We start from the raw sequence: 12,719 nt of genomic DNA, 5'->3' as shown, positions 1-12,719 counted from the left end.
CTTGATTAATTACTCTGGCAGGACTACTTCCGATACTTCACGTAGGGGTCAGAGGTCAGCTAGATTAATTACTTTTTTCTCTAAACAGAGCGTCAACACTTTTTACCATACTTAGGTATCACCTTTGGAATTGAATAAGTGAATTCGGTTTTGGTTTATTATTCCAAACACGTGACTGTATTTTACTACTTTTTTGCTTTCGATTGTCGTGTCGGGCATTACAGAGACCTGTTGCCTGTCAAGGTCAACGCAATGTCACAAAAACCGAACATACAACCCCAACTCATCTTTAAATCAAAGACAAATATTTTAAATAATAAAACATTTAAGGCTAAAAGAAAGAAACTATTCAAAAAACTTCAAAAAATGCACACTTGATCTGTTTTTTTACCACAGATGGCAGCACAAATTTAAAAATTTAAATTGTTAGACGTCACAATATTTGATTATCACGTCACACGACTTAATTTCTTTTACTTGGTATGACATCATTACTGTTTTTATTACTTAAATAAATTGTTTTAAAAAATTTCGTCATGTTATTTTTCTAATTAGGCTAATTATATAAATTTTTATCCAATTTTTATTTTAATAAATAAAGAGAATCAAAACTCTTCATAAATCAGCAGTTATGAACTTCAAACTGTAATCTAATTAAATTAATAATTATTATAATTTATTTTTTTGCTAAAATTTATTAATTATTTTAAATATAATTTTTTATAAATATAAAGAAAAACTTTTATAATTCAAAAAATAAAATTAAACTGGCAGCAAAAGGTATGTAGGAGAGAATATGTCGCCATCTGTTGTTAGAAATTAAAATTAATTTTTAAAAATATTAATAAAATCAAAAAATGATTATTATATAATATTTTAAAAAAATATGAAATAATTCTTTTCTAAAATATTATAATTTTAATCTTCATTACAGGATAATAATTAACCTTTTATACATAAAAATATGCCAAATAACGACGTACTGTACATTCCTGGATAAATCAAATGGCAAAGCATATTAACATAGATCAAACCTGTGAATAACAGCAACCGACGGAAACATTAAAAAAAACATGGCCGTTGTTTGAAGTGGTCGTCGTTTGGGGTTATTTTGTATGCATTCCCGAAAAAATGGTCATAGTGGGAGGTGGCCGTTATTGGAGGTTAAACTGTATATATAGAATTTAATAAACATCCTAGTTAAACCTGTCTAAAGCGGAACCTGAAACCTGCCTAAGAGAAAAAAGTTCTTCGAAACGGAGCGAATTTTTACGTTCAAAAGGAACCTGTTCAAAACGGAAACTTGCCAAGCTGGAAAAATATTCAGTACCGTGTAATTCCGGTTTACACAGGTTTTACTTTACATAAATTATGAGAAACAATAACATAATTAAAATTAACAATATAAGAAAATGGTAAAATTTGCATAAAAATAATTTTAAAAATTGTCTTAAAATGTACAGAAATGTACAGACATCAACACATTGCTCAAAGGTGTTGAAATATCCAAAATTTTTTAAAAATAGTTTTAAATGTGTAGAATTTATTTAAAGTGTGTTTTAATACCTATTTTAAAAAATGTGCTAAATGTGTAAAAAGAACATTTTAAAATACTTTTCCATAAATTTTTATCATGTTATAAATGTGCTATGTGTGCATTTAGAACATGTTTTAATGTTCTCTTTACGCATAGTTTAGTATGTTTAAGCGAATAGCACGTGTTTTAGTGTTCCTTTTACATATTAGAGCATTTTTTATGTGTTAAGTGTGTAAAAGAACACTAAAACACGTGCTAAATATATAGAAAAATCGCTTTTTAGGATGCTAAATGTATAAGAACAATATTAAAAATGCTCCAAAGAACATTAAAACATTTTCACTCCTTAAATTTGTTTCAAATTCGTGAAAAAAAAAGTTACTTTAAATGTATAAAAATCATTTAACAAATATTCCTTTACACATTAAAAGAACAAGGTGTAAATAGATACGTATATAAATCCATTAAACTCCCGATAAATTGAGAATTAAGAAAAATCAATAAAAATAAAATAAAATTAGCAATTCAAATGGACAGGAGACACATAAATAAATAAAGAAAATTCTTCTCTCGATCACTGCACGAGACTTAAGAGAGGAGGAGTGATTATTAACATTTTCTCACACTCTCAACGACGTCAAATGATATCATTTGTTACATAAAATTCGTTTTGTCGGCTTAAACTTGTGATTAAAAAGTATTATTTTTTTGTCATCTGCGGGGATTTCCCTTGCTCTAATGGCCACGTGACCCTACTTAGCAACTACTTGAATGTTTTTGGAACCTGTTGCGAGTTTTCTTCTTTCTTTTTTGGGAGTTTTAAGTAAGAAGAAAGATGATTTTAGTTCTAATTTTCAAATTAATTCACGAAATTTTCGGGATTTATTTCGCCGAAATCGAACAGAGCGCAGAGTTGATTTAAATTGATTTCGTTGCGAATTTATTGTGGGTGTTTTCGGTTTATATCTCGATTTATTTGTAAAGTATTGAAAATAATCTTATATAAAATAGAATTTTATACTCGTATATAATAACTTCATTGTAATTCACAGTAGTTTAAACGTTTTAAAATATTCTAATTAGAAAAATCGAAAATTAATTTAAATCGATTCGAAAGTGTTAGTGCCATCTCGTGAGAGATGAGTTAACTACTTAAGAACGATCACGTTTAACGAATTAAAACAATTAAAGGGTTTATTGTTAAAAATCTTATTTAAACAGGGAATTGTTAGGACAATTATTATTGAGTCGGGGGAAAAAATCCGAACTAATTCTATCTCAGGAGGGAGTCAGAGGATACAAATCAAGTCCCTGATCCCAGACAAACCAGTGGTATGATGCCTTTAGCATAGCCTGAAGGTTAACTTAAGATTTTTTTAAGAGGACCAAAGCCAATTTTACCACCGGACAAAGCCAAATTTCGGCATTTTCTTAAGACTGCTTCCATGATTTAAATGACACCAGAAGCCCCCAGAAAGTAGGGGGAAAACTATTTTGGACAGAATTCCAACATGGAGGAAAAATCCCTCAAAATACAAACTAATTATAACCTCTGTAAGTTATGATTTAAATTACACAGAGGAGAATCCATTTTTTTTTTTTTTCTTTTTTGGAGAAAACCTTCCAAAACGAACTAAGCCAACTATATAACCTATAATTTAAATGACACCAGAACCATCAAAATGTAAGGAAAAAACCCCATTTTTGGGGAGGGGAACTAATTCTGGAGGAAAAACCACCAAAAACCGAACCAAGCCCACTATAACCTACATAAAGTATAATTTAAATGATACCAGAACCCCCACAAAGAGGGAAAAAATCATATTTTTTGGGAATTCTGAATGAAAACCCCCACAAACGAACCAAGCCAACTATCGAAAAACTTACTTAGTCTGGACTCTGCAGTGGCAAGTTTCCAAAATTCGTGACGTCGTCGAAAGATTTAAAAAAAAAACGAAAGAAAAAAAAGGTCATTGATGGGTAACAATGTCGGATCTTATTATGGAAAAATGATGCCCCAACTTGGCATTTATTATTTTGTTGACATAGTTATAATAGTTTCATCGATTTATGTGCTTAAATGTAATTACTGCACCCTCTTAGGGTAATTAAAATGGTTTAATTATGCGACTGCCAGAGGTTTCGCTCGCGCTAAGAACCTTTCTGCACATGCCAATGTGTGTGTACGTGTATAAACACTTAAAGAACATGGTACATAACCATCGAAACATCATCTACAGGACCATAAATATAGCTAAACAATAGGACAATCTATCTAAAACGTTCTCAGAAATGTTTACATCCCAGTCGATTGGTCAGACAGGCGGATTGCTTTAGTAAGCCCCCATGTCAATTAAAATTGATACACTTAATTTTAATTAAACGTGATCGGTAATTTTAATTAAGCCACTTCGTGTATCATACTTATTATTATTGCTTTTATTTTTAAACTGTTTACGATAGATTGTGATTAACAAATGAGGAATTTCGATTGTTGTCTGCCTTAATCACGTGATCGATCACCTTCAAAAGGAGGACAACAAAAAATAAATTGGCTTAACCAGATTTTTAACATTTAAGGTTAAATTTAAGAGAAAAAAAAAAAGATGGCAATGTTAAATAATGTAAAGGTTTGAACCTCCGATAACGGCCACCTTTAAATAGCGGCCATTTTTTTTTTTTTACTTCTCTTGAGCAAGCCCAAAAGCCAATTTACCGAGTTGGCCCACCTTTTTTGGTATCTCGATTAACTGAATTTTGGACCATCATCATCAACATCATTCCATTAAATAATAATAAATTCAACTTTTCATTAATTAGAATTTCTTTTTTAAATTACAATTAAATATAGAATTAAATGAACTCTAATACAATAGCAACATTTTCTTGAATTTTAAGAATTTCGTTTTTAAATTTTAAAATTTTTAAATAATTAATTATTTTAGTTTTGAATATCAATTTATAATAAAACACTAATATCCGCTTATGAGGTCTTTATTTTGAAATATCTACAAATCCTTTAATTATAATGAATTAAATTATTTAATTTCAAATCAAATTAAATTGTTTTAAAAGCTTTCATTTTTAATTACTTTCTTAAAATTTAAATAAAAATATTTTAAATACGTTTTCTGGAATGTTTATGTCTAAAAACTTTAAATACTTAGTAAAATTCAAAACGTAAAGCCTAGATAATTGCACATTTTGATAGTTTTAGAATGTCTGAATCCCAGGAAATTCCAAAAATTGACATTTCTAGAATGTCTGAAACCCAGAAATTTTCAAATTTTGACATTTCTCGAATGTCTGGAGCTCAGAAATTTTCAAATTTTGACATTTCTAGAATGTCTGGGGCTCAGAAAATTCCAAAATTAACATTTCTAGAATGTTTGAAACCAGAAAAATTTAAAACAAGAAATAAAAGCAATTATTTTATGGAATGTCTAAAGCTAAAAAATTTCCAATTTTTATAATTTTCTAGTTTTAAACAATCTAAAAAAAATTTTATAATTATTTCTACCCAATTATTATCTAAATAATAATAACAATAAAAAAATTAATTAAATTTAAAAATTTACATAATTATAATCAATTTTTAGATTAAAATTAATTAATTAAATTTCTTAATTTTAATTCACACCTCATTCATTTATTTTAATTTAATAAATAAATAAATATTTTAAAAATAAATTATAATAATAATTAATAATAAAAAAATGATTAGTGAGCCACACTTGTACAAACCAATGATAAAAACCATAAATTACACAAAAAAAATTAAATTTAATCTGGAAGTGGTTCAAACAATTTTGAAGTTAATTATTAAGGGGGAAAAAATATAGTTTATAACTCCTAAATTCATGGTTCCTTATCTAAATTAGTCAGATAAATAAAAAAATGTATTGATTTTTTTTAATATTAGTGACATAAAAACATATAAACCTCTAAATCAAGAGAGATGACTTGGATAACACCAATCACCCTGAAAATCCTCTTACTTATCACTTGATAAATTTTATATTTTTGAATAAACTGAAGCTAAAATTTAAAAATAAAAAATAAAAGGAACCAATATAAAGAGAAATTTATATACAAGGGAGTGATTAAGGGAGAGGGACAATTTAAGGGAGTGACTGGGTGTAATGACATTAATTTTAAATACAAACAACCTCTGTTTATAACTAGTTAGAAGGCTTTAATGCTGTGTTTAACATAAATATAACTCATTAAATAATTATACTAATGTGAGAATTACATTATTAATTCACTATGTTTTAATGAGGGGGGGTCCATTTTATGGTTGTTACAGTGATTTAACCATAGAAAACTCTTCTGTAAGCATGTGTTTAGCTTCTGTCATTAATAAGCGATTTTTAAAGGATTTTTGTGCTGTTGAAAGCCAAAAAAAAACAAGAAACAAACACAGAAGAGCGTGTATAAAAATGAGAGAATTCATGACCTTGACTATAGGAACAACCCCAAGTTAAATTGCATTAAAATATTGAAGTTGATAAATTGTAATCTGCTATTCTTAATCTTAGTTTATTGCACTTTTAAACATTAAAAAAAAAAATTTTTTTCAGTATGTCCTATATATTTTTTTCCCTTAATTTTTCCCCCTTCTTTCCTTATGTTATATTATTAGACACTGTCGGCGATTTTAAACAGTGTCTGATTCTATATTTGACAAGCATGCTATTATCTTTATATATATTTTATTTTTAAAAAAATTATGAACTATTCAACGTTAAAACTATCAATTTTATGAAAATTTAATAGGGGTAGAAGCCTTAAAAAATAAAATTTTAAACAATTATTAAACGGAATTTTGGACAAGTGGGTGACAGTTACTAAAAATAATAAAATAAATTCGCCCTTCTCTCGACGATTTAACCTTTCAACGACTCGAAATCTTTTTTTTTAAAAAAAATCGCCTTTTAATGATATAAACAAGTAGATGAGTGTTTAAAATTCGATTTTAATAATGAAAAATTGAATTTTTTTTTTTTTTTTGCCAGTTTAACTGCGATTAAATTCAATTAATTACCGAAAATTAATTGTCGCAACCTCATAACAACTTAATCTATAGTTATTTAAGTGCATAAAGTCATCCTTTATGTATCCTTGACTTTAAATGCCATGGAGTTGGGCGGCATTACACGTGATTAACTCGTAAATACAATTAAATTCGATAGTTAAGATAAAAAAATATGCTCTCAGACAGTTTTAAATTTACCAAAATTTATTAATATTTTTAAAAAAGTATCCTTAAAAATAATCCCGAACAAGCACGTCTTTAAAAATAATACCAGGCACGTGTATGATGATGATTCACTCGTGAAACAAAGGAGTGAGGAAAAAAAAAAAAAGAAATAGACAATTGTTCATTAATAGGGTATTTATCTAATTAAGTATCTTAAGAACAAATAATTATTCGTAATCTTTTAATTAAATATTTTCTGAGAAATATGATCTCGATAACAGGATAAACAGGTTGACATCACTCTACTACATCCAAGACAGAGTATAACAATTGCCACCTCCTACAGAGATAACTGAGACTAAAGTTATTTTTATACTTTTGTAGAGCGAGTTGTGCAAGAAAGCCAATTTTCTTCTTAAGGAAAAAAAAATGAGAGATTTTTCTTGAATAGCGCAGCGTGAAAATTATAACTTAAGTTAATAACAATATACCATCGAAAGTTTTAAACGGGAACCTTTGAAGGATCTACTCTAATTAACTAGGTTTAAATACTTTAAAAAATGGCACAATTCTGATCACTTAATTGAATAAATTCGTCAAAGAATCATAAATTTAGCTAAATTGTGCATTAAAAATATGATTAAGTATTTGAATTCGGCATCTACATGAGTTTTGGGCCACCACAGTTTCTTTAAATTGTTAAAATAAATAAATATATTGATTTAAATTATATAGATCTCTATAGAGAATTGCTCCTTGAAAATATATTTAATGAAATTTCGTTTATTCATTTCTGTAGAATCGCTCCTTACAGATCAACTGGCTCCTTTAGAATTTATACAAAACACTACATTATTTTTAATCATTTGAATCGTTTTAATATGTAAAAAGGCTCCTTAAGAGGGAGGATTTATCCCTTTAAACTACTTAATAATTTAAATATATTGACTTAAATTATTAAATTCTAGTTATTCTTTATAGAGATGGAATTACTCCTTACAGATCAATACATAAAAACTCCTTTTAAAATTTATGTGAAATGTTATAAAAATAGAGATTTTTTTGATGCAAGTCTTTAGTAGGCCTATATAAAAGGCTCCTTAAGAGCAAGGATTTGTTCCTTTATATTGTTAAATAATTGAATAAATTATTTAGATTTCTATAGAGAATTACTCCTTACAAATTAATATAAAAAATATTAACTTTAGTATTTATGGCAAGACTTTTAAAAGTCTCCTTTTCAGATTTATAGACTAATTTTAAAAATTTACTAAACAATTTCTTGAAAACATACACAATATGGGGCTATTAAAATATCTAATTACATTAGATATGATTCTTTGTACAAATTATAATCCTTTAATAGCTTAAAAAGCAAAGATTTAAAGAAGATAATAAGTATTCTTCTTATGAGAAACGTTTCTTAGAAATATATCCAAGATTAAGAAGAAAAACTTCTCTATATGTCCAATATGCTCTTTAATATTTTAGCAACTTTCCTATATAATTAATATAAATTAACAGAAAATGGCTTCTGGGGAGAGCTAAACAGAATATAATTTTGTATTTTCAATATATATTAAACTTTTAAGAAAGATTAGACATTAAATAAAAATTTATAATTTAGTCCTATTTTTTTTTTTTAACCATAATATTTATAAATCTTAAAGAGCGCTTTCCACACTACACGAACTTTTAATAATTCTTTTATTCGAATACTCAATAAATTAAGGATTGAGGAATATTCAGGATTAATATGAAATTTATTAATCAGGAAACTCTTAAAAAAGACTAAAATATTTTGTACATAAATTTCAATATAAAAGCTTTCACAATTGATTTAAAACTGATTTTTATGGAGAGAAAAACCTTAATTTTTAATGCGATTTTCCTTATCAAATTCGATTTAAAAATAAAATTTAAAAAACTTCGACTAAGTTGAATAAATAAAGATTTTTTTTCGAGTCTGTATACATTTTTTTTTTCCTTTTTTCTACCTGGAAAGAGCGAGAACTCTCAGTTAGAGATAACAGAAAGAGGTTTGGAAGGGGTCTAATCTAAGTCAAACCAAACAAAAATTCTAGAAAATACCAAGCAAGATATTAAAACCCTTGACGTCTAAAGTGTATTCGACGTAAATAGATTCAAAAACTCGACAAAGTAGGAAGTGACGCCTTAATTTCCGGCCAGTGACGTCATCACTGCATCAAATGACAAGTTGATTTAAAGCAAGATGGACAATGGAATCCATCAAGAGAGGCCTGGCGGAAATTCAGGACCAGTTCATCTTAGATAAAAACGGGGAGGGAGAAGTCTAAAATTCGATTTAACCAGAAAATTGGATAAGTGAAAAGTATAATTACCATAAGAAGGATTGTACTGGGTGTCTTTCTTTTATGCTTTTAGATCGTTAAATGCCGAATAATTTTATTGATGGGAAGTGTTTCAGTTAACTAAAGTTACTTCCGAAACTTAAGCAATTTAATTTAAAGTGAACTTTACAAAGTTTTAAACGTGTCAAAGTAAAGAATTCTGTATGCAAACTATGCAACGTTCGTGTATCTTAGCCTTGCATTGTTGCATACAAAATATATATTATAACATGCAAAAATGTCAGTTATGTAAGCTTAACTATCGTTAACAGATAAGAACTAAGCATACTTTGCATAACAGATATCTTTGCAACAAACACTAGATATATCATTCTTAATACATATCTATAGCATAGCTTGTATACTACACTAGATATTACTATAAATACTGATATATATATTATATATATATGCAAGGCGTATCTATGTAAATTACAGTATTTAGTTAAGTAAATTATTCGTGTATAACATATTTAATCATACATATCACAGGTTATACAAGTAGTCATTCTGTATTAACTCATTTTACTTCTTATATACAAGACTGTAGCATAATATATTCATGAATACCACTAAAATGTATGCAGAACATATTTTTCATGCATAATTAATCATTTATTTTAATTAAGAATAATGTCGGAGGGGCGAGCATCTAATTATATTTGCGCTTAGAATCCGATACTCAAAGATAAATTCTTGGAAAATTAGATTCCATTGTAAAATTTTCGAAGAAAATCATATTAAATATGATACGTGTAAAGTAATTTCGCTGATTCAGTAAATATTAGCACAAGTAATTCTCAATTTCTATGGCACCTGTTGCTATTCCATCTGACAATGAGATCAAATACCTCAGGACAAAAGATCAGACGGACATGGCAATGATGTGGAACGCCTGTGTCTCGTTATAGGATGGTAACAAAAGTCTGGTCACGAAGTTAGATTTCTGTATTCGACGAAGGGAGGGTTGTAATTCCTAAGAAGGATGACTGCAGTTAAGTGTGGGTGAACTGGAACAAGGGTACCTGAGTAAAGAAACACTTAAAAAGAAAAAAGATAGATACATTCGAGTTATATCTATTGTTAACTTTCTACTAATGAAAAAAAAGCACCTAATTTAACATCAGCCATCTTTCTTTTATGGTTAAAAAAAATAATAAAAGATTCTGTACACCCTCATACACCGTTAAGTTTTATGAACTTGTTAAAGGAGGAAAAACAAGCTCGTGATAATGTTTATCTGAGTTTACACACTTTGAAACTATTAGGGTAAGATGGGACGACCTCCTTGCTGTAAAATTATCCTAAACTTTGATAACAAGAAAGTGGAATCCCCCTTTAAAACTTGGAAGAGACGAAAGTTTCGAAAAATACTAACCAAAAAAAAAAAAAAACAAAAACAATTCAATTCCAATTTTATACGAGACGAAATGTGGGTGTTATAACGTGAATATGTGTAGATACGTATACCAGGAATGTAGAACATGGCATCACTAGAATCACGCGAATCACGCAATTTGCGCGCGTGAAGGATGTCATGACCATTTGGCCTACAAGAGGAAACAGGTCTTCGACTGTTAACAGTAGGCTACGTACTTTTGAAGGACGAATTTTAACGTAACAAAAAATGCTGCACATATCTTGTTATAATAAACCGAGTATACCGAAATAGCCTTTATTATCTTATGCTATTATAGTGATATCATGATAAAAGTTTAAAAGAATAAATGGACGCTAATGGGTCAGTCACCTTTACCTGACTGCGAGACCAGATGGGCCACACCAGTTCAGTCAACTGCTTTCCTTGGCCTGTCTCGTGAATAAACGGTCAAGTCAAGAAATTTTTATTTTAAAATTCCTGATTGTTTAATGACCTTAAAAAAAATAAAATTCTAGAATATACGTCCATTCATCTCGTAAAAATTCCGAATATTACATAAATAATATCGATCAATGAAAGAATATGCCAACAATTCGGGTTGTTGTAAATGCTTAAAATTATTTTAAATAATATATTTTGAACCCCTCAACGTTAAGTGTGCCTTTAAAAAATCATGTACAGTACATATATATATATACATTCTCCAGGAAATAATTTTAATTGGAACAATTCCTCAATTTAATTAAATTGGGACGATATTCTGCATAGATTACATAGCACGATTTATAAATAAAAATATGATTAAAATGAATGTAAAAATCACTATTTTCGTTCAAATAGTCGAGATTTTAAACTGGTTTTTTTTAATCACAATTAAATGAAAGGGATTCATTTTAAGACGAACAGCTGAGTTTTGATTACAATTAAATAAGAAATCGATTCGTTCTTAACGCGTTTAAGTGAAAAGGATTAATTTGAATGACAATTAAATAAAAGCGATCATTTTTCTCGACAACAATTAAATGAAATCGATTCGTTTTAAACACGATTAAATTTTAAACGCGATTAACCGAAGCGATTATTTTATGCAAATCTGTCAAGGGGAGAATTTTTTTTTTTTTTTTTAAGTGGAATTTGTTCAGAACTTACCGAACATTTTCTGACGGACGATTCGCTTGCGCTGAAAGTTTTTTTGCCTTGGTTCTTTCCAATTTGGACAATTCGGCTAAAACAAGACCCATCTGGTAAATCATCACGAGAAGTTATGTCGCTGCTTGCGCTACACCTGGCGATCTTTCTATTCTGGACGGGATCAGCTGAGACGGTCTTGACGTGTAGAGTTGATGTTTGGGACGTCTTGTTAACATTGAATTGATCGCTACCATCTGATTCGGAACTTTCTCGAACAAGCTGATCATCCGTTGTCGATTTTTTACTTTTCCATCGGCGCATTTTACTAGTTTCCAAAGTTAGACATGATCAACAACTCCGGTAATAACACACACCCAACCTATGGCACGGGGAATCATGTTGTCCCGTAAGAGAATTAGATAGCAGCGCCTCCTCTCGTTTAAAAATGGCAAACAAAAGTTACTTTTCTCTGCTCTTTTACGTAAAGTAAATAAATAAATAATTTATGTTAAATCTCAGACATTTATAAAGATCCAGCGTTAATTATGTTTCTTAAATGTCAAATCTGACAAGCATTAGTTGTATTTTCTATATTGTTTTATTATGAATTCTTGAGTATTTCGGTAGCTGGATCATTCACAAATCATTAATTTTCTCAAGTCATCACGTATTCATGTGGAAAACAATTGTTAAATAAATTATTTATATATTTTTCTAATGTATTTTTTTTAATTAAATTTTTATATTAGTGGTAACTGTAAATTATCTCGGATTAAATTCTCTTGCATGATTATAAATTATTAATTTTAATGTTAAAAATATTATATAAATAACAATTTATATATTTTATTTTTATATAAATTTTAAATCTTAAACTGATTTTTTTCTTTTAAAATAAGTTTTAAATCCAAAAAATAATTATAAATATTATAGAAAATTAATATTTTATAATAAATTTTACGTAATTTTAATTTCAAAAATATAAATTTCTTAAATATATTTTTATCTAAAATATTTTTTTAAATTTCTAATTAAAATTATCTTCTAAATAAGTTTTATTTTCTAAAGCATTATTGTTTACGTAAGTTTTGTCCG

General features: G+C 28.1%; 1 protein-coding gene across 1 annotated transcript in view; it reads right to left on the bottom strand.

The window, feature by feature from the left end:
* The window catches only part of LOC136976998 (serine-rich adhesin for platelets-like), a 121,986-nt gene extending 109,942 nt beyond the window's left edge, over positions 1-12,044 (bottom strand). Inside the window, exon 1 of the mRNA XM_067272406.1 lies at positions 11,643-12,044. Coding sequence (XP_067128507.1) covers positions 11,643-11,945 — 303 coding nt within the window. The 5' untranslated portion in view covers positions 11,946-12,044. The remainder of the gene's footprint in view (positions 1-11,642) is intronic.
* Between the last annotated feature and the right edge of the window lie 675 nt (positions 12,045-12,719).

The sequence above is a fragment of the Centruroides vittatus genome, unplaced genomic scaffold (assembly GCF_030686945.1).
Source record: "Centruroides vittatus isolate TY-2023 unplaced genomic scaffold, ASM3068694v2 contig_439, whole genome shotgun sequence".
Lineage (NCBI taxonomy): Eukaryota > Metazoa > Arthropoda > Arachnida > Scorpiones > Buthidae > Centruroides > Centruroides vittatus.
Note: the sequence above shows the minus strand (reverse complement) of the source record. Positions and strands in the feature narration are given on the sequence as shown.